This window comes from Photinus pyralis, unplaced genomic scaffold, assembly GCF_008802855.1.
Source record: "Photinus pyralis isolate 1611_PpyrPB1 unplaced genomic scaffold, Ppyr1.3 Ppyr1.4_LG1, whole genome shotgun sequence".
NCBI lineage: Eukaryota > Metazoa > Arthropoda > Insecta > Coleoptera > Lampyridae > Photinus > Photinus pyralis.
This window is the reverse complement of record NW_022170249.1, coordinates 5,662,197-5,684,729: the sequence shown is the minus strand read 5'-3', so window position 1 is coordinate 5,684,729 and position 22,533 is coordinate 5,662,197. Positions and strand designations below refer to the sequence as shown.

The 22,533-nt window shown below is 34.4% G+C and overlaps 2 protein-coding genes and 1 long non-coding RNA gene across 3 annotated transcripts; 2 read left to right on the top strand and 1 right to left on the bottom strand.

Moving 5' to 3' along the window:
* The first annotated feature begins 248 nt into the window (after nucleotides 1-248).
* On the top strand, nucleotides 249-1,107 carry LOC116160244 (dynactin subunit 6). The gene is made up of 3 exons (XM_031473396.1): nucleotides 249-361; nucleotides 409-853; nucleotides 900-1,107. The coding sequence occupies exons 1-3, from the start codon at nucleotides 345-347 to the stop codon at nucleotides 978-980; spliced, it is 543 nt and encodes a 180-aa protein (XP_031329256.1). The 5' UTR covers nucleotides 249-344; the 3' UTR covers nucleotides 981-1,107.
* Nucleotides 1,108-17,945: 16,838 nt separating this feature from the next.
* On the bottom strand, nucleotides 17,946-18,370 carry LOC116160246. The gene is made up of 2 exons (XR_004143168.1): nucleotides 18,179-18,370; nucleotides 17,946-18,127 (listed from the first exon to the last, which is right to left on the bottom strand). It is a non-coding gene; the product is annotated as an uncharacterized LOC116160246 (long non-coding RNA).
* LOC116160241 (probable 3-hydroxyisobutyrate dehydrogenase, mitochondrial) lies at nucleotides 18,172-19,409 on the top strand. The gene is made up of 2 exons (XM_031473393.1): nucleotides 18,172-18,312; nucleotides 18,366-19,409. The coding sequence occupies exons 1-2, from the start codon at nucleotides 18,258-18,260 to the stop codon at nucleotides 19,271-19,273; spliced, it is 963 nt and encodes a 320-aa protein (XP_031329253.1). The 5' UTR covers nucleotides 18,172-18,257; the 3' UTR covers nucleotides 19,274-19,409.
* Nucleotides 19,410-22,533: the final 3,124 nt, after the last annotated feature.

The following is a 22,533-nucleotide window of genomic DNA, read 5'->3' as shown; positions in this document are numbered from 1 at the left end:
GCTTTTCACAAAGCTTGCGTTAATTATTTGTCAGTCAATAGCGTCAATCCGACATACTTTTGTTGGTATAGACTGTGAAACAACGTACATAATTAAATTAATCACTCGTTGAAGGTCCTTTAATTGCATGTTTTAAGGCACATACGCACGAGTGTAATGGCATTTCTCTTTGAGGTAATTCACTGTGACGCACCCTGTACTACATTATTTGTCAACTGCGCTTTAGGTAAAATGAGAATAAGGAATTATAAGAATCAAGTTTGACAAGTTGAAGACATAACCTTAGATTCTGAATATTTTTTTTTTACTTGGTGTTTTCTGATTAGAAATTTATAACCGAAAGAATGTCTTCGAAGAATAAGTAGGTAACGTTTGCATTGAAATATACTTCACCCCCTGTGCTCGTAGCATCAAAGTAATGCCCGGTGCGATTGTTTGCGAGGAATCCAAACTGAAAGGTGACATTACGATTGGATCTCATTCAATTATACACCCCTGCGCCGCAATCGTGGCCGAAGCGGGACCGATTGTGATAGGCGATTATTGTTTGGTCGAGGAACAAGCCAAGATCATTCATAGGCTGCCGTTCGATTACGCCGAGCAAGAGAACGCTCCAGTATTAATCATCGGTTCGCACAACGTATTTGAGGTGGATTGTGCAGTAGAAGCGTCTAACAAAATTGGTTGCAATAATGTATTTGAATCGAAATCATTTGTTGGTAACAAAGTTAATGTGACAAACGGTTGCATTATTGGTGCAGGCTGTAGAATAACTGAGGAACAGACTTTAAAGGATAATACGATAATATACGGCAGTAACTGTTTTCAAAGGGAAGGTTTAGATCGCCCTGTGGTATGTAGTATCGGAAAATTGACAGATCTTTAACTGTTTTTTGTAGACACAGACTGCACAAATCGATACACTGTCAAAGATGTTGCCCAACTATCACCATATAAGGAGACCCCTGAAGAAAAATTAATGGCCTTTTGTTAATTTTTTCTTAAGATCAATTATTTATTATAGCTTGAATACACTTTAATTACACTGCTGAATCTTAAATCTAGTATTTTATATTGAGGCTTTATTAAAACACTTTTTTATGTTAACATTCTTATTTGTGTGTAAGTCAGGAACATGTGACTCAGTGTGCATGTGGAAACCAATGCCAAGTGAGCTCGGCATAGCTAGGGAACACCTGCAGATGACCAAGAATGAGAAAATTCTTTTTGAATTTTCTCATTCATGGTCAAGTGTTTTTAATTTTGTCCTATATTTATATAGCCTAATGCCATTCGAAACAGTAGCAATTGCCAATGTAAAGCAAACAATTTATACAAATCTAATAAATACCAGTAGCTAGTAAATGTGATTTGACTAATTTTTAGGAGTATTAGGGAATAATTAGGACAATACCTAAAACAGGTTAATTTTTATTCATAATTTGACAATTATATTATGAACAGATTACCCCCTGTATCTTATCTTAGCTTAGCCCCTGTACTGCAGTCTTGGGGCCTATTATACCCTCTAACTTTATCCTCACTCCCTCTCTGAAAAAATTCAGAATCTTCGTTAGACTTTGAAGCATTCCTGGGTTGATGTTCCCCCCAGGAACCTGTGTCTGGAAGTATTATATTCCTCACAAGTATGACACAATATGCAGAAGTGACTTTCTCCTCCGCACACCCCTTAGGTATACACAGGGTCTACTTCTAAGGTCCATTTTGTGCACGTGTCTTTATTTGGCAGAGTCCCGTTAATAATAGCTCTCAATAGATCATTTCAACTGAGTCTAAGATCCATATCAGCTTAACGATATTATACAGTCATAAAAAATAGGTACCAGGGGCGGACTGGCCCGAAGGGGCGGGTGGCGATTGCCACCTGGCCTGTATAGATCATAATGGCCCGTTGGAAATTTATAAGTATGTGCTGTATTTAGTTTCTTGCACTATTAATAAATTATTAACACGTTTCTCTAATTGGGGTTGATGTTAGGTTGTTAAAAAATTCTGTTTTAATTGAAGTGTTTTACAATGAATTTATCATTTTTTGTCGTAGCATGAAAGTGCTGAAATACAATGATAGGCGACGCACCTCGTGTGGATTGTATATTTTGTTACTTTTAATTATCAGCTGCAATTTAAAAAAAACTGTATGGTAATTGATTTTCGAGAAAGGAGTGCTTTAAAATGTTTTTGTGGTGCACCTCAGAGCTAACTTTCGCATGAAACGTTTTTCCCTGCACTTACCATTTTTTGAACACTCTTCCAAAACTGCGATTTTTGGTTTGAGCTAGGAGGCTGATCTGCCATATTTTTATGTTTGGTTATTTATTGGTACATACTATATTTTTTTTATTGTTTCAGATTTCAAGGGACTGCTTTGATCAGGTGAGTTTATTGTAACCTTTTAAAACAACGGATTTTTTAAAAATGTTTTTATGTCTTTAATGGTTTTTAAATTTTGCACCTAAGTGTACCTATTTATAAACATCTTATTGTTGTACACCAAGGCCTGCTTAAATTTCTGGATTATAAGTGCTTACACGTTAAGTTCCTAGCTTAACCGGGACAACGGCAAACTGATCACGTGATCAGTATATTATAATAGGTACCTACTGGACAAGTTTAGTACAAACGGGATGAAAACGTATCGACTAAAATATTCGGTTTTAACGAACGTTAACGCATATTTCGTTATTGTAAATAGAATTTGCTAATTTTTAAAACAAACAACAAATTAATCAAGGTTTTTTATTTAGTATGAGAATGGCCTAGCAATAATGGCTACCTAAAGTGTTTTTCTGAATTCAATGATGTAAGTTTACCCAAAATCGTCCTGAAACCTTCAGTTTCATGCCCACTTTCTGTTAGGAAATTTTAGTTTCCATGACAGAGGCAGAGCCATTGAGTTTGGGCAGAGCAGACTACGTTAACTGCCGCTTGTCATTTTACCGGCCGCACCGTCACTTTACCGACCGCGTTTGTGACATTTCTAAATGTCTATATTGACTCCTGTCATCACTGACAGATTGACATTAACTCGGACATTAATCAAAAGTTCTATATGAAAATTGAAATTTTACATTAAAATACAATTTCGGGTAAAATACAAAACGTACGCCAGTAAAAGTGCAATACTGGTTGAGCCATTTTTAGCGCATTTTTGCAAAAATTTTTTTTGTAAAAAGTAGCTTTTAATCTCACTTTGGCTGGCTGGCTGGCTGGTCGGCTGGCTGGCTGGCTGGCAGTAAATGCGCGCCCGTAGAAAAACGCTTGTAAAAAGACAAGGAGTGTACATGTAACTATCGGGGCCGTGTAATTAAGAACGTTAGGGATGGGGCTACAAGATTTGGAGTCGACGACATCTGGACGCCATCCCCGAGCGTATTATACTAACCTGGAGATTTTTCAGTTTTTATCTATCTTCTTCTACAGTTTTTCTCCGATTGTTTTCAAATTGGTGTCGTCGGGAAGATCTTGTCAACGCGCACAACTCCTGCGTGGCGGAATTTTGTTTTTTTTCCTAGGGGCGAAATAAACCACCTTTTGCGCGGCGCGCTTCGAGGGGTAGTCGACTTTGGGCGCCCAAAAGTTTCTTACAGCGCGAATCGCGGTCTCTCTTTCTCGTGTCACTAATAGAAGGTCGAGCTATGTGAAGTACCCAAAAGTTGAATACGATTTTATGCCGGGATTTTAGCGAAATCTACCAAAATGTGAATTACGAATGAACGGGACGTCGGAACTGTGTATCGACAAAGGGAAAGTGGTAACCCCCGACGAGATCTTACTGATGGTGGAGTCGAAACTTCAAATCCGAATTGTTGCGGGTGATCAGAAGTGGGTGTCGACAAAGGGAATATGGTAACCCCCAAAGGATTTTACTGATGGTGGAGTCAAAACTTCAAACGCGAATTGCAAGTGCACGGTAAGTGAGAAAATGGTACCGACAAAGTGAACGTGGTAGCTTTCGGCAAGATCTTATTGATGGTGGAGTCAATATTGGCTAATAAAACACTGATCTGCCACACAAAAATGCGCTGAAGTCCCTTCGATCTCACACGAGGACTTTGATCATTTTTTGAGAATTGCGTACCTAAGGGTTGAAAACGCATGCACAATTGACAATTCGCGTCCGAATAATTCGCTCCCGGACAATTCGTGTCCGGAATAGCGTTCGGTAAAAAACTCGATTAATCGATTATAATCAAAGGATAATCGCTAATCGGTTTTGATTATTCTTTTAATTGATTAATCGATTAGGTATTTGATTAATGTTAATTGATTACTTATTAACTCGATCATTGGTTTACTAAAAATCAGTATAATCGATTATTTTACAACAAAAAAATGTATTTTTTTTAATAAAAATGGTAGCTAACATTTAAAATTCTGTTACAATGATTAAAAGTATAACATATACCGATTTTCAAATAAATTCTTAACTTTGCAAAAAATAATAATGGTACATTTAGCATATTACTTATTTATATTTATGCACAACTCATGGAGAATTTTTCCGAACATCTTTCATGCGGCAAGATGACTTCGCTTTTTTGTCCTAAACTCAGTTGTAAAATTTATCGATTCTGTTTAATCCGGCTCGAAGGACCATGTTTAATCTCGGTATGAGATCAAGATAGGTTTGGGGTAGATTGTAAAGCGGCACCCGTCACTGTGCCAAATTGTAGACTCGGAACCTTACACCCCAAATGAGTAAGAACAGCCTAAACTATAATATTGGTTTATTCATAATATTTACACGTTTAGATACAAAATTATTGTCCTAGTTCTAGCATTTGTTTACCTAGCTCAGCGATACTATTATTCTATTATTTGCATTTTAATGCCTTACTCAATTGACCTGCTTTATATCTATGCATAATAATGATGTCTTAATACCTACTTATTACATGAATTACTTAATTAATATTGTTTAATTTTAGATTAATCCCAGATTAATCTGTGATTGAACAGATTCCGAGGTTGATCCTCTATTTTTTGAGAGGCCAGATCCAAATTGCTATCAGTTCATATTGAAAATAGAAGTAGTATTAAAAAAAAAATAAATAAAATAAAAAAATGTACCGCTTTTTATCGCTACATAGTATTAGAAATAAAAAAAAATTCGCTAAGTTGATGTGAAATTTGTGGGACTCCATCAAAAGGTGTTTTCAAACGTTAAAAATACTTGTGACCACGACTGTATCTATACACGGTGTCCATTTTTCGAGTGCCACTATGGGGATCTCGCTTACCTTAAGAGATAGAAAGTTGGTTAAATGGGGGCAAAGTTGCGAATTTCCCTGCTGAATAACCATCTGAAAAGAAATTTAAAATATCATCAATAGTTCTGAAAATATCGCAAAAAAAACGAAACTTTCTGATTTTCGTTTTTAATTTTTTCATGATAAACTAGTCGTACTAGACATTTCTAATTAACACATTATTCGAACACTTTTCAATGGAGATTTCGAATGTGACATCTCGTTTTAAATAACTTTTAAGATGACAGAGAAACACGTGGCAACTTTAGTTTTTCTTATGGGCGCCATTTTTAATTTTGTGATTTTAAGATTACGTTTTTTTTTCTCTTTACGACGATATATCACATATGGTGGTTCAGTATCACATTTTTCCTAAAATACAATTTTTTATTTTTTGGGAAGAGTGCTTTTGAAAAACAAAACGTTCTTTTGTTGTGAACAAAAGTTTGACAGTTCGATGCATATGTCCGGTTGCAGCATTGGCATCAAGGAACGATTTTCATATGAACAGAATTTAACCTTCGTTTTGAAAGAAAATTATAATTCAAATTAGAACAGAAGACATAAGAATAAATAATATTTTAGCAATAAAACTAGCACAAACGCAAATGACACTGCTTGAAATAGGTCAACATTTTGTTCACAACAAAACAACGTTTTGTTTTTGCATAGCACTCTTCGCAGAAAATGAAAATTGTATTTTTAGAAAAAATGTGATACTGAACCACCATGTGTGATATATCGTTGTAAAGAGAAAAAAAAACCTAATCTCAAAATGTCAAAATCCAAAACGGCGCCCAAAAAAAAAACTAAAGTTGCCACGTGTTCCTCCGTTATCTTGAAAGTTATTAAAAACGGGATGCCATATTCGAAATCTCCATTAAAAAGTGTCTGAATAATGTGTTAATTAGAAATGTCTAGTACAATTAGTTTACCATGAAAAAGTTAAAAATGAAAATCAGAAATTTTCGATTTTTTGCCATATTTTCAAAACTATTGAAGATATTATAAATTTCTTTTTAGATTATTATTCAGCACGAAAATTCGCAACTTTGCCCTAATTTAACCAAGTTTCTATCTCTTAAGATAAGCGAGATCCCCATAGTGGCACTCGAAAAATGGACACCGTGTATTAGTAGGTATTTTGTAACTTTACCATTTGTTACTTATAGACATTATTAATTTACAGAAAAACACAATTAATACAAGTCGTAGAAAAAAATCAGAGGAAAAATTTAAAAAAGACACTTTTTTTAATTACTTCTAACAGTAGATTTGATCGAAGAAGTGCTTATGACAAAATTTGTAGCATCGTTCAAGAGATTTAATTTAAAAAAAAAGGAAAATAAAATCGGAGTAATAGTTCCACAGGTATAGTTGATTTTATAAAACTCAACATCCACCATCTTTGATTGATCGCCATTTGTATTAGCTACCGCTTTGAGATGGCATCCATGATTTTTTTGGCATCCTAATAAACGTGTATAACCACTGTAAAAAGGAAAATTGGTACCCCCAAATTATACCGACAATATTGACTGGCCCATGGACTATAACAATGTGCAGGATAATGCCAGGTAGTTTCTTTTGTTTTCGCTTCAAGTAATGAGTTGTCGCCTCAGGAGTTATAAGTGCAATTTGAGTTGCCTATCCTTACGTTAGCGTTTTGATTTTTTTCTGAAGATCGCGATCGATACATACAGTGTGTCCCAAATCGGATGGGATTGCATGGGTAACTTTGTTATTATTAAAGATAGAGAATTGGTTAAATGGGCAATGTTTTGCAGTTTTGGATGCTTATTTAAAATTTCCTTATGGAAATTCAAAATGTCGCATAGATTCGACGTAAATTCAAAAAAACTAAAATTGGTCATTTCCTTGAATGTCTTATATCATCGAAAGTATAAGAGATATAAAAAAAAGTTTTATATAAAAGTGACTGTCTTTGATACGCTTAATTTAGAATTGATGTCAAAAAAAAATTCAAGATGGCCACTTTTGAGGAACATTTACCAACTTCCTAAAGTTAAATGGGCGCCATATTGGATTTTTAGATTACTTGATAGATTTTTAAATTCTCTTTTCAACGAGCTATTATAACATAAGATTGAAAATAAGATACCAGTTATATTAACGGTTTTTGTATTTTAATCAAGTAGTCTGTGACGAATAAAAAAAACAAAACAAAATCTATTCGAGGCAACAAAACAATGAAAATAATTACACCAGATGTTTAAAATACTGGCCATTATTAGTGAAACACACTTCAAGACAGTTTAGTTTAGGCAACGTGTTGCCATTGATGATTATTATTATTATTGTAGTGGTAGCTACTTCCACTTTACTTTTATTTTTTAATTAAATACTTACTTTTATAATTTAATGTAAGTACTGTACATAATTCGTGAATTGTGACCTGAGCAGCCAGTTTGTTAGGTAGCATAAACTAACCCTTCCTTCGAAACATACGTTGTCGAGAAAAATCCTTTAAGGAAGTTTATTGGAGAATTTGTAAATAATGGTGAGCAGTTAAAGATCCATCGAAGATTACCGGTGCAATTACATGACTTCCCATTATGCCATAAAATACATTAATTTAACAAAAATATTACTTGATTTCGGCGTGAAACTACAACATGTAGGTTCTCCTGTGCCGAGTAGTGTTCATAATGTCGATATGAACACTTAGCAGTTAGGAAAATAAGATTCATCTGTCCATATACTCGGACTGGTAAAACTGTTAGTTTCGATATTCTTGCGGATAAACCGCCTACAAAATGTGACCTGGGACAATGCATTGCATCAATGGTAATACATTGTGTAAAATAAAGCGAAGTGTCTTGAAATGTCTTTAACTGGATAATGGCATGACTTTTTTCGAGGGGATAGTTTGTAGTTATACCACCATTTGTAAGTATGTAAGTATGGATAATAAGTTAATAAGTGATGTTATAAAAATCAAATTTTTCTAGACCTAATGCTTATATAAAATTTTGGAGGGAGTTGTAATGCACAAACCCCCCCTCTCATGAATGCGTCCCTGATTTTTTTTAAACATCTGATGTAATTATTTTCATTGTTTTGTTGCCTCGAATAGATTTTGTTTTGTTTTTTTAATTCATCACAGCCTACTTAATTAAAATATAAAAACCGTTGATATAACTGGTATCTTATTTTCAATCTTATGTTATGATGGCTCGTTGAAAAGAGAATTAAAAAATCTATCAAGTAATCTAAAAATCCCATATGGCGCCTATTTAACTTTAGGAAGTTGGTAAATGTTCCTCAAAAGTAGCCATCTTGAATTTTTTTTGACATCAATTCTAAATTAAACGTATCAAAGACAGTCACTTTTATATAAAACTTTTTTTATATCTCTTATACTTTCCTACAGAGGAGCCTTATTAACACCACAACTTTTCTTGAATATACGTACATTTATTTAGCAGTTTATAATTAGATAGCCTATAATTGGTAAATTAGGATTTAAGAAGGGGCAAAATTTAAAATTTTTTTAAGTAATTAATACATAGATGCAGAGGTTTGCTTTTCCAAGGCTAAGGGGAACAGTGCTCGGAAGAAACCTGCCAAACAGGAGTTACAGTAGCTTCATGGAAAATTGAGTCCTGTGCCTAAATGCAGCAAAACTTATTAATTAAAGCTTCATGTGAAATTAATTTAGAAGATAATTTACATAAATAATAAAATACCACTGGAACATCTCGTGAACAGACTTTGACATTAAGCCATAAGGGATGTTTCATATAGACATTCCAGAAGCACTTACATTAAATTATGTCATTTTGATTTATTTTTTACATCTTTTTGAGTTTTAACAGACGCGACCATTTCCAGAAGTAGGTCGATAATTGATGAATGATGATAATTAACTCGTCCATAAAGAGAGCAACTCCATGACAGTGTGTAAAAACTATACTGTCGACGGATAGCTCTCTTTATTTTCGAATTATAAGTATCTGCCACCCCAAGTCTCCGCCATTCATCTTCATTGTTCCTAAAACAGAAGAAAATCACACGATCATCTTCAATAGACAGACACGTGAAAAATGAACAGTATTTATTTTGTAATGTACACTTGGACCAGTTTTACCTGTAGGTATAATTATCACAATTTTTTCTCGTTTCTAAACGTATTTACTCTATGAATTAAACTTTACCGAACAACGTCCACCGACGCAAGAATTTTGAATTTTTCTCGATGCTAAACTTCCATTGGAAAATTTCATAAGTGGGTCGTATGTACACAGCGCCGGCTTTATCTACCTACCTAATCAAATATAATTATTCATAATAATTTAGGGCATATTAAAGAGACAAACAAGGTAATAAACTAATTAGAGCTTAAAATATCGTCTTAAAAACTAGATTAAAATGGTAAACGAGATAATGACAATTTCTTCATGTCTAATTGTTTGCAGGTGTACAATTGTGTATGTAAATATATTAGTCACATATTCCATATACCTACCTATACAGTTATGTAAGTGCGGTTATTTAATGCTTTCTAGTGCTCTATTGAGTATAGTCAATGAAACTTTTTTGCATTTTTACGTCCTTGTAGTGATATTTAGTGTTTATTGACGTGACTGATACTTTATTGTCGTAATTAGGCGGTGGTGTGGATATTTTCCAATTCATCACGAATTCTACATCAGTCGTCATTTTCGAAATTTGGTTCTGGGAAAAACAAGTCCATGTTTGTTCTTTGATAGCAAAGTGTGCCGTCTCATTTCCTTATCTTTGAGAAAAACAATCCGTTTGCAAAGAGGTTTCCATCATCGTAAAATTTTCACCGGTTGCCTCAAAATTTCGCTATTGCCCAAGAGTTGTGACAGCATTACAGCATATCATCATGGGACGTGGGAATGTTGCATTTTAACTGCCTTTGGTCGTAATAAAGTGAAGGATACGCACATTTTGAAATGATTTACAAAGAAATCTGGCAGTAAAATCGGAAATGAACGACATCTGCGGTCAATCTAACCGCAGGAGATGATGGTCATTGCGAAAATTGAGAAATAAATATCAGCTAGTTCCTGAAGGAAATGCAGTGGAAGAATTTTAATATTCCACTAATAAAATGGAAGGAAAGTTTCTTCGTGGCAAATAATTAAACCAGAAAATTCTAAATGATGAAAAATGTATGCAACGAAATTTTCATTTTCTGAAATATTGTCCAATAATAATTCCCTTAAAGTACTAATCATGGAATTGGGATTGAGTAATCTCATGATCCAAATTTGCACCAGAGACTCTTGGATTTCCGACTCTATGAGTCAAAGCGGGGGTAATTTTGCAAAACTGATGTGATACTCGCAAGCATTTCCAATTTATCTGATTAAATACTTGCAGTTTTTTTTTGTAAATAAAACGTTACGGAATCAATAGGTGTTACAGTACGCAGTATAAATGTTATCGTCACCTGTAAATAAAGTAGTTGATAGCAACGTATAACAAAGATTACGAGTTTTATCAGCGACATTAATTAAATTCAATTGAATCATATACCGAAGCCACTTTTATGACGGTTATATGGAAGACTTGCAGTACAATTGATAAAAGTTTGACCTATATTTGTTTCATCGAAGCCCTAATCTCCATTGACCGTAAAAAAATGTGCAAAAGGTACCGGGGAAACGATGCGTGCCGAAAATAAAAACTTTCGAAGTAATTATCAAAAAATATCGCAATTACGTTTACCTACAATCCATTAAAAATAAGGCGTCGCGCGCGCGTTTTTTCAAACACCGGTTACCACTCGAGCAATAATTAACACTGAGGTACTTACCCCTAATTACTAGATGCGGATGCCCTTTGGAAATTTGTATACAGTCGGAAGTACATTCGGTGTGGGCGTCGCACTTACACCTGACACGTCGTCCGCTGAGCATAAGTACTAGCAATGACGTCACTTCTTATCATTAACACCTTTAGTGGGGGACCAGCGTACCTGAATGTTTCATTTTCATTGGCTTTAGACTTTATTTGACATTAAAATGTATAAAAATAATTAAGCGCGAACTTATATTTGCATATACTAATTATAAGAAAAATACTTTTTTAACTGACGTGTTTGCGCAATGTTAAATATTTTAATAAGACGGATAAGGTGACTCTTGCACGCCTTCGTGCCTTTTGTTTTCGTTCCTACCAGCGGTGTTAATTTACCAATACGAAATCGTACCGCATGGGCTTCGTAATTGATGAATGTTATTTATCTGCTGGTACCACCTACCACAGTTTTCAAATAGCAAGCATCTAAGAAGATGGTAGGTACCTAAGCAATTAAAACAATTTGGAATACACAACAGTTTTTTTTGAGAGAAATGATACGGTACAGATCTAATTTTCCAAATTGTGCAGTTAGACGAGGCCAACAAGGGGTTGTTTCATTGGGATCGAAAGGGCACATCATATTTTGCATTGACCCCGGATAAAAACGAACATGTTCGTAAGCAACCCCCCCCCCCCCCCCCCGCTCCCCTCCCCCCGTTTTGCCAAACCCGCCAAGGTTTTACCACTATAAAGGATGCTTTTGTATTATTATATAGTTGAACTTTCTCCACATTTTAAAAATATTTGGAATTATACAGGATGCGCCCACAAAGTAGGGCGCCCAAATGGTACATTTTTTTTAAATAAAACCCCCTGTATTTGAATGCATTTTTGAATTTTACGTGTACATAATTGTACGTCTTTTTTATTATATGGTTAATATCCGAAAAGCTATTAGTTTTAAAGATAATTCGATTTTTAAGAAAAATTGGGCATTTGCAAGCGTTAGTATATATTGTCAAAATTATTACTTAAATTTTGCTTCCAGGTTTTATATCTTTTATCCTGGGTTGGTGGAATCCATAAATAAATAAAAAATAAATAAATATGTAAAAGTCAAATAAATACATCTACTATAAAACATTAGAAAAATAGCTTACAGGGTGTTTTTTTTCTAGATCCAAAGTTACAAAACTTCATATTAAAAAGTCTCACTTTTTTTTAATGGAACACCCTGTATATTTTTCTGTCCTCTTTTAGCTCCTCCAAAACCCTTCAACTTTTGATAATAATGTCCTATACCTATCTCTGATAGTTTTCGCAACATCTTGGTTTTCCTGGTTTTTATATTCTAATCTTAAATAAGTTATATGTAATTTACATAATAGTGAGGTGGTCATGCAAAAAAAAGGCAATTTTTATCTCCCTCGTTCAAAGCTAAAATCATATTTATTAATTTATTTTTCTAATAATTCATTTAAGCCTATAAAAACTGGAGAATAAATTTAATAGTAAAAACATAAACAAATATATTGCTTTTTCTACTTTTTATATTTTAATCTCAAATAAGTTCTGATTTACATAATAACGAGGTGAATATGAAAAAAAAAATGAATCTAATATGACTGGATGACATTAGGAGTTAAATTTGCTTTGTAGTGTAATGTTTTTACTTATTCTCCAGTTTTTGGACTTAAAATAAAAATAAATTAATCGATATGATTTTCGTTTTGGACGAGATAAATTGCCTTTTTTGCATGTCCACCTCACTATTATGTAAATTACATATAACTTATTTAAGATTATAATATAAAAACCAGGAAAACCAAGATATTTCGAAAAATATCAGAGATAGGTATAGGACATTATTATCAAAAGTTGAAGGTTTTTGGAGGAGCTAAATGATGACAGAAAAATATACAGAGTGTTGCATTTAAATAAAGTGAGATTTTTTAATATGAAGTTTTGCAACTTTGGACCCACCAAAAAAAACACCCTGTAAGCTATATTTTTAATGTTTCATAGTAGATGTATTTATTTGACTTTTACTTAACCCAGGATAAGATATAAAACTGGAATCAAAATTTAAGTAATAATTTTGACAATGTACTGACGCTTGCTAATGCCCAATTTTTGTTAAAAATCGAATTATCTTTAAAACTACTAGCTTTTCGGACATTAACCATATAATAAAAAAGACGTACAATTACAAATTCAAAAATTCATTCAAATACAGGGGGTTCTATTAAAAAAATATACCATTTGGGCGCCCTACTTTGTGGGCGCACCCTGTATAATTCCAAATATTTTTAAAATGTGGAGAATATTCAACCATATGATAATACAAAAGCACTCTTATCGAAAAATCTTATCTTCAAGGCATTAAGTTACTCCGCGCAATCGTTGACTCACCCTGTACCTATGACCTAAGTAAACCAGAGAGGGGCTGTTGTTACGCTTGCCCCTCCCGGTGTATGTATGTAGGACCTTGAAATTTTAGCACCGCCAAGCATATATCTAGCGCTTCCTATAGCACCCAAGTAACAGACCTAGCACCACACCAGGGGCGTATCTAACTATCCATGACTTAATCACCCTGTATAATGTATGAGCGGACGTTATAAATTTAGAAATTTCGCTGTTGAATCTGGTATTTACTATAATATCTAAGGAAAAACTATAAATATGTAACTAATATTTGTATCTATTATAACGTGTATATTATACAGGGTGTCCCTAAAAGATTTTTACAACAACCCATTACATGTTCGTTAGACTGAAATTAGCGGGTTAAATTAAACTCATAGTTGATTAGTTTGGACGAAATAGGGCCCTGAAGTGACAACTTTAAAATCTTATTTTTTTATTAAATTTAAAACAGTATACTGCTGTGCTAACGTTTGGTGTATTGGAATAGCGTTATGGGGCAAAAAAGTTATGATTAATATCAAACCATGAGGGTACATCTTGATGCAAATTTCTCAAAAACCTTGAGCGTAATCGAGTCTTACCAAGAGCACCTTTTTTAAATAAATAAGTTGATTCATCTAAATTTAAACCCAAACCTTTTTTTTTGTAGTGCCGTAGAAATTGGAGACATGCAGTTGCTGAAAAAATCACGATCTACGCTCATGGTTTGATATTAATCATACTTTTGGATGTTTTTTGTCGCGCAAATTTTGGTAAAGTCGTATATAGACTGTTTTAAATTTAATACAAAAAAACCCGCAGGGTCTTAAATCGCCCAAACTCAGCAACTTTGTACGAAGGTTTACCTAAATCGACTAATTTCGGTTTAACACGTGGTTGACTGTTGTAAATACGTTTCTGGGACACTCTGTATATACACAATTTTCTGAGTAACTCTAATCTATCGCACATCCCATATACACACATATCTTTATTTATAAGCAAACAAAGCACCATCGTATTAAGAAACAAGACAAAACAAGTATAAATTGTGCACAACTCTTGTGCAGATAAAGGGCATTTTTTTAAACCGAAATAGCTTTTGTTTTGACAACACCAATGGATATATTTCTTGCAGACGTCCCAATCGCCCTTTGTGAGTACCCGATCACGATAAGAGGTCGAGGAGGAGGGCTATGGTTGGTAGAAATTAATTCCTTTCGTTAGAGTACCATGAAGGATAAAACTAGTTCCACTCCAAAATCGTTTTTATTTTTTATCGAAGTTTTAAAAAGATATTTCACATATTTTCACAAATTATTATGGCCACTTTTTTCCCTCTACAAGATGCTAGTTTTAAATTTAAAGTCTGACGTTTCGTCTCCGGTACCATCATCCACTTTGTTTTTTCTTATTGAAGTCATTTTTACGTTTTGTGTCATTTGATAAGGAATTTTTTTCTGATTTCAAAAATGTAAACCCCACAATTTGTTTAATATTGTTAAAATATCTTCTTTTTTGCCTAGAAAACTTTGCCTTGGTTAGTGGAAGTACGGGGTGTGGTTACATTTTTGAAATCAGAAAAAAATTCTCTATCAAATGACACAAAAAGTAAAAATGACTTCCATAAGAAAAAACAAAGCTGATAATGGTTGACTGGAGACGAAACGTCAAACTTAAAATGTAAAAGTAGCATATTGCATAGGGGAAAAATGCCCATAATATTGTGCAATTTATTTCGAAATGTATTTTTAAATAACTTCAGTAAAAATTAAAAAGGATTCGCAAAATTTTGCCAAATTTAAACTACCTAGTACCTACCTATCTCTTACAGTAGAGTTTGCGAAACGAATTTTTAAATTGATAATATTAGTTTTAGTTTTACCCATGTGTCTACGCACAAAATTTCATTTAAATATCTTAACAATTAAAAAATCGGATTGCGCATGCGCAAAACAAATTTTTTGATTCAGTATTAGTTTTACTTTCATTCGAGGTGTCTACATACCAAATTTCATGTAATTTGGTTCATAACTAACGAAGACCTTCCTTATTTTTTGACTTATTCACGAACTCCGATCTACAAATTTGATAAAGGATTCGCCTACAAAAGTTCCGTGACTCGATGGACATAGCTTAACACTATATATTCATTGGTCAATTTTAAGTCGAAATTTGATTATTCACTTTGTCCAAAACTCAATAGTTAAGAAGTTATGGGCAATATTAAATTTAACAATAAATCAATCTAATAGGCCATGTGATTGTTTTGTCATAGTGATATGGTGATATTGTTCATTCAATTTAATCGATTTAATTAATAAATTGATTTATTGTTAAATTTAATATTGCCTGTAACTTCGTAACTATTGAGTTTTGGACAAAGTGTGTAAGCAAATTTCGACTTAAAATTGACCAAGGAATAGGCACTGGACACCCTGTATGTATATGATCGATGAGCGGTTTCTGAATTAAAAAAAAATGTGCTGAAAACGGTGGTTTTTGACTTCAAACATAAAAAATTCTTGTGCTCTTTAATTTTGCATAGAACAATTTTTTCCTAAAAGCAATTCTGACTTACTTATGAACCAAAAACCATTTATTTCCGGGTTTTTTAAATTCAGAAACCGCTTAAATCAATTCTTTTGCAATTTGTTCACAGCCAAACTACAGAATGATTCCACCAAATAAATATTACATATACTATGAGACAATTAAAAGCAAAATTTATAGTTTTTTTTTGTTGTAAGATTAAGTTACACCTTTTTTAAATGGAATATCCTGCATATTTTTCTGTCGTCCTTTATCTTCTCCAAAAACATTCATTTTTTTATAATAATCTAATAATATCCTATCCTTCCGATGGTTTTCACTCCCCCCCCCCCCCCACTCCACCCCACTGATCTCGAAAAGGAATCGCGCACGCGCAGATAATTCCAAGTTTACATATAATAATAATAATAATATATTTATTGAACACATGTAACCGAATGGCACCACTAAACGCGTGCGTCTGCAAAACCTGAGACCAATTTGTTGTCGTTTTACTTTCAAAAACAGCATCTCGGGAAATAATGAATGACGAAAGATAACCGTCTGGCACACCTTCAAGGTACAAGCTGCCTATTTCACGCCTCTAGGACATTTCTCCTAAAAGTAGTTCAAAGTCGCAGAAGTGGATGCGGACGGAAGGACGGACGGACTGACGACAAAACGCAAACAATACTGCATTTTTTAATTCTTAAAAAATGCCCTAAAAACAAAGAAAATGGTTTTCAGGGGAATTTCTCGAAAGAAGAAACATTCCCCTTATGTGATGGTTTTTCCGTTTGTTCGCCTGTTCGTCGTCTAACTCGAGGACTCGAAAACGAACAGAAACAGCGATATCATACCTTTGCCAATCAATTTCTACGAGTTCAAGGGCCAGTGCTATTGAATATGAGCCGGATTAAAAGTCTTGTTTCGAGCCGAGTGTCAAAAAATTCTCCTACTGAAAATCGTATGCGAATTCTTCGTATCTTGTTTCTTATTTAGATCATTAACTGCAGAAGCTATACCTTGTCGTCATGTTTATCAGCTTGAGGTTTAATTTTCTGTTTTGGAATATTCATCCTTTCGTTCGTATCTTTACGATTAGATACGGAGTTGCATTTTATATTTGCGGGATTTTTGGTGTCCTCGCTACGTTGATATAAGCTTTGGTTATCCTCTGTATTTTGCAATTATTTGTATCATCGCCCTTCGAGCTAAATGGATTTACTAATTCTAATTCTTTTGAAAGCTATTTCAACCCAAATTCATGTTTAAAGAATAATTTTGGGTACAGTTTGCTCTAAAACTTTCGACCAAGATCACAGCGAAGAGTAGGCATGAACATGAAGGTTTCATAACGATTTCGGGGGAAAATGAAGAGTTCATTATCGTCTATACGTCTACAAATAAGAATAAGTTTGGTTTTTTGTTAGTTCTAGGATCTTAATTGATTGACGTTTGTCAATTTAACCAAAATGTAAATTTCATCCATTTACATTTCACAAATTACCGAATAAAAAAATTTGCTGCGGCGATTCTGCCCTTTTATGTCTAAGAATGTGTGTTACAAATTTGGTTTCAACCGGTCAAGCCGTTTACAGTGCAGACAGGCAGACCGATCGACATCATCGAGACTTGGTTTCATTCGGATTCCTGGTGCCTCGAAACCTGTATTTCCGTTAAAAACGTTAGGGGTCAGTTTTTACCCCAATGCAATAACCACCCTTACTAACGTGCTGGTGGTAAAAATACGTTTTCTACAATGCAGACATGGCAAGTTTTACAAATTATTTTTATGGCGAGTATTATTTGTAGCTGAGTAACAAATAAAGTGTACCTACGTACACAAGAGAACCACAGACTGGTCAGTAATTCCAGTAAATGTCTCATGTTCTTGCTACTTTTAACTACCTACTATAGAGAATAAATACTATTCTATGACTCGAATTTTATTTATTTATGGGTGTTTTATTTGTTGGTCCAAAATCTGTCCAAATTTTAAACAGCGAATTTCGAACAAAATGATTGTAAAATACAGAATTTCCAGTCATTACTTAATCCTCCTGCTAGTTAGGCAATCTCTAAAGCTTAGACTTTCAACTGTGACGCCAATACGAGTTCTAAAAATAACCTGTTGGCAGCAAATGAAACCTTGCTCGTATCTATCTTACGTTATAATAATCGTGATGAACGAAAAATTCGACCAGTTACTTAAGAGCTCTTGATCCCGCCGAAGCGACTGTCTTGAAAATGTTGCAGAAACGTTTAATTGTTTTATTTAGATCTACTCACAAGCACTTTCAACGTAAGTAGGCACGCCTAAATTAGTAGTGAAACGTTGCTAATGAATAATTGTAGAACGTAACAAGAGCGATGTGGGTTTTATTGGTATTGGCAACATGGGACAGCGCATGGCTACGAACCTCATCAAAAAAGGACGTACTGTGAAAGTGTACGATGCCTCAAAGACCGCTGCACAGACTGTTGCCGGTGCTAAAGTATGTGCTACCCCGCAAGAGGCTGCAACTGATGTGGATTTCGTAATTACCATGTTACCAGACGGCGATATAGTAAAGAAAGTTCTAACAGCCGAAGACGGGGTTTTAAAAGGAATCAAAAAGAGCGCTCTCTATGTCGACAGTTCGACCATAAACCCAATAACAGCACAAGAATTGCACAAAATCACAGCGGGTGAAGGCATCCAGTTTCTAGATGCGCCCGTTTCAGGGGGAGTCACCGGCGCCTCCGCGGCCACGCTAACTTTCATGCTCGGCGGTAGCCAAGAGATAGCCAAAAAAGTTGAACCATACCTCCTACAAATGGGCGGTAGAATTATGCACTGCGGCGGTCCCGGCGCCGGTCAAATAGCAAAACTATGCAACAATTTAATACTGGGAATTTGCATGATCGGCGTCGCCGAAGGAATGAATTTGGGCGCCAAAATGGGCTTGGACGTCAAGACCCTATCCCAAGTTGTCAACACCTCGACAGGGAGATGCTGGTCGTCTGACACCTACAATCCAGTTCCGGGAATAATGGAAAACGTACCGTCTGCCGACAATTACAATGGAGGTTTTCAAGTTCAGCTAATCGCTAAAGATATGGCGCTCGCTTCTAATGTCGCCGTCAGTTGTGGAGCCCCAATTCCCTTGGGATCTGCTGCCCATCAAATGTACAGAACGCTGGCCGCTTATGGCAAAGGCAATAAAGACTTTGGCATAGTTTACCAATTTTTACAAGGACAATTGGACAGTCTGCCTAAATGATCTTGACGGGGGGCATCATAAGAATAATACAAAACACAATGTGATCCATTCCATCCCTATTTTTTATAATAAAATTTTTTTGCAGCTCTATGAAATATCAACAGGCTATTTATCTTGAAATATAATGTTTAATTTACGTCTGCGCTGTATTAACCTTTGATCCAAAAAACATTCTTAGTATTTTTGTGTTATTAGAGACTCAAATAACTAACATATCTCCATGATATACTGTACATTTCAATAACAAAAGAAGTGTTGTCCTAGATCTAATTACCAATGGCTTGGCGGCCACTCAATTTGCATACTTAAGAACAAGATGCAGTTCTGTAAACGCAGGCGCAATAAAACAAAAGTAATTACAAACGACGTTTTTTCAAAAACTGATTAAATCAGTAGGGTATAGCAACAATAATGATAGGTCCGCATCTATCAATTGTTTCCATTGCATGCTCCATAAATGGTTTGAAATTGGTAATTTTATTCCGTGAGAATTGTACTTGGCGTTTTTTTCGAAAGAAATTCCCCTATGTGATGGTTTTGTCCGTCCGTCTATCCGTCTGTTCCTCGTCTAACTCGAGAACGAAAAGAGATAGCGATATCAAATCTTCGCCAATCGTTTTCCACGAGTTCAAGGGTCAGTGGTATTGAATATGAGCCGGATTAAAAGTCTGGTTCTCAAATGCGTTTTGAGTGGCAAAAAATTCCACCACTGAAAATCGTATGTGATTCTTCGTATCTTGTTTAATACAATCCTAACAAACTATGACCATAATATAACACAATAGTAAAACAACGCGTATGAATTTTGGTTAGTTCATATTTGTGATTGCTAGATGTCTCACGAGTCGTATATTTGTACATTGAATTTATAACTATAGTTATAAATTCAATGATTTGTAAAGTGGTGTGCGCCCATGATGCAACATTCGGTGCTACCAATTGTAATTGAATCTTCCCTTTAGTAGATGTCGCTGAACCCAGTACAGTTAGCTATATGAAATGTGTTTAATTTCAACAGGGTAATATCTATATTACACTGGCTTACTGTAATACCACGCCAGGTGCATGCTACAGTTATCATTTAACATTTATTTTTATAGATTAAAATATCAACTCCATTTAATTCTTCGTTTCCACTCATTTTAATATACTTATACGGTATAACACGTTTACGTTCTATTAAAGGTCATTATGGCAATAAAATATATAGGGAGTTCTTCATTATTAATTAAAAGAGCTCTTAAGCGAATTCATGATTTCTGTCCGTCTGTGTACCTACATGATAACTTCCGATCGATTTCGAATTTTCCAATTCTGTTTTCAGTAATAGGTAGACAGTAGCAGTGGCGTATTTACAGGGGCATAGGGGGCGTGTGCCCATCGCGCGCGATGTCGGCATTCTAATGTAATGACATTGACTATGGTTATTTTGAAAATGGACCTTCTGTGTTTATTATACCCACTATATTTATACATGCACAATGCATATGCACATACACTCCAAATTTTTTGTAAAACATTGGTTTTCTTTCTTTACGCCCTCCCTGTAGCTATTTCGTAAATACGCCACTGGACAGTAGTCAAACGAATAAGTGATTAATTTTTGGTTAATACTGGTTAACCGGAAGAGACCTTGTCGCTCGTTGTCTATATTGGTTTAGTTTATTTCCTTTTCTTCATCATAAAATTATATTGGGTTGTGATTAATACATTCAACAGGTAATCATAAATAAAAGGTGGTTTTATCTATGATCTATGACGAATAATTATACCACAGTATAATACATTTACAAGGTGTCCATTTTTCGAGTGCCACTATGGCCTATGGGGATCTCGCTTACCTTAAGAGATAGAAAGTTGGTTAAATGGGGACAAAGTTGCGAATTTCCCTGCTGAATAACCATCTGAAAAAAAAATTTAAAATATCATCAATAGTTCTGAAAATATCGCAAAAAAACGGAACTTCCTGATTTTCGTTTTTAATTTTTTCATGATAAACTAGTCGTACCAGACATGTCTAATTAACACATTATTGGAACTCTTTTCAATGGAGATTTCGAATGTGACATCTCGTTTTAAATAACTTTTAAGATGACAGAAAAACACGTGGCAACTCTAGTTTTTTTATGGGCGCCATTTTTAGTTTTGAGATTTTTTTTCTCTTTACGACGATATATCACACATGGTGGTTCAGTATCACATTTTTCCTAAAATACAATTTTTAATTTTTTGGGAAGAGTGCTTTGGAAAAACAAAACGTTCTTTTATTGTGAACAAAAGTTTGACAGTTTGATGCATATGTCCGGTTGCAGAGTTGGCATCAGGGAACTAGATGTGTTGAGAAAATTCGATTTTCATATGAACAGAATTGAACCTTCGTTTTGCAAGAAAATTATAATTCAAATTAGAACAAAATACATAAGAATAAATAATATTTTAGCAATAAAACTAGCACAAACGTAAATGACACTGCTTGAAATAAGTCAACATTTTGTTCACAACAAAAGAATGTTTTGTTTTTGCATAGCACTCTTCGCAGAAAATGAAAATTGTATTTTTAGAAAAAATGTGATACTGAACCACCATGTGTGATATATCGTTGTAAAAAGAAAAAAAGACCTAATCTCAAAATGTCAAAATCCAAAACGGCGCCCATCAAAAAAACTGAAGTTGCCACGTGTTTCTCCGAAATCTTGAAAGTTATTAAAAACGGGATGTCTAGTACAATTAGTTTACCATGAAAAAGTTAAAAATGAAAATCAGAAATTTTCGATTTTTTGGCATATTTTCAAAACTATTGAAGATATTATAAATTTATTTTTAGATTATTATTCGGCACGAAAATTCGTAACTTTTCCCTAATTTAACCAAGTTTCTATCTCTTAAGATAAGCGAGATCTCCATAGTGGCACTCGAAAAATGGACACCGTGTATATTATGATTATAAAGATGTGCGGTTAATTCATATAAGATGAGTGTTGCGATTGAATAAAAATTATTCAATGGTGTTGCTAAAAAATGACAATTTTTTTTAAACTCAATGAACCAAATGGACAGGAAACTGTTTCGGGTCAGGCCGATTCGGTCCCGGCGCTCATTTCGGTCCCCGTCGTTTTGGTTCAACAATTTGATTGTGCTGAAACGGGCACTAACGAACTATTTTTTTTCTAAAACGCAGCCGTGAAAATTGCATGTCTCTTCGAGAACTAATTACTTCACGAAAGTAACAGCTATGGTCACTTAATTATTGTTTTGACCTC

Coding starts and splice junctions, on each gene's coding strand:
- LOC116160244 (XM_031473396.1), top strand. Junction 854..899: donor AAGGTTTAGATCGCCCTGTG/GTATGTAGTATC, acceptor TGTTTTTTGTAG/ACACAGACTGCACAAATCGA.
- LOC116160241 (XM_031473393.1), top strand. CDS start 18,258: ATGTTGCAGAAACGTTTAATTGTTTTATTTAGATCTACTCACAAGCAC. Junction 18,313..18,365: donor TACTCACAAGCACTTTCAAC/GTAAGTAGGCAC, acceptor GAATAATTGTAG/AACGTAACAAGAGCGATGTG.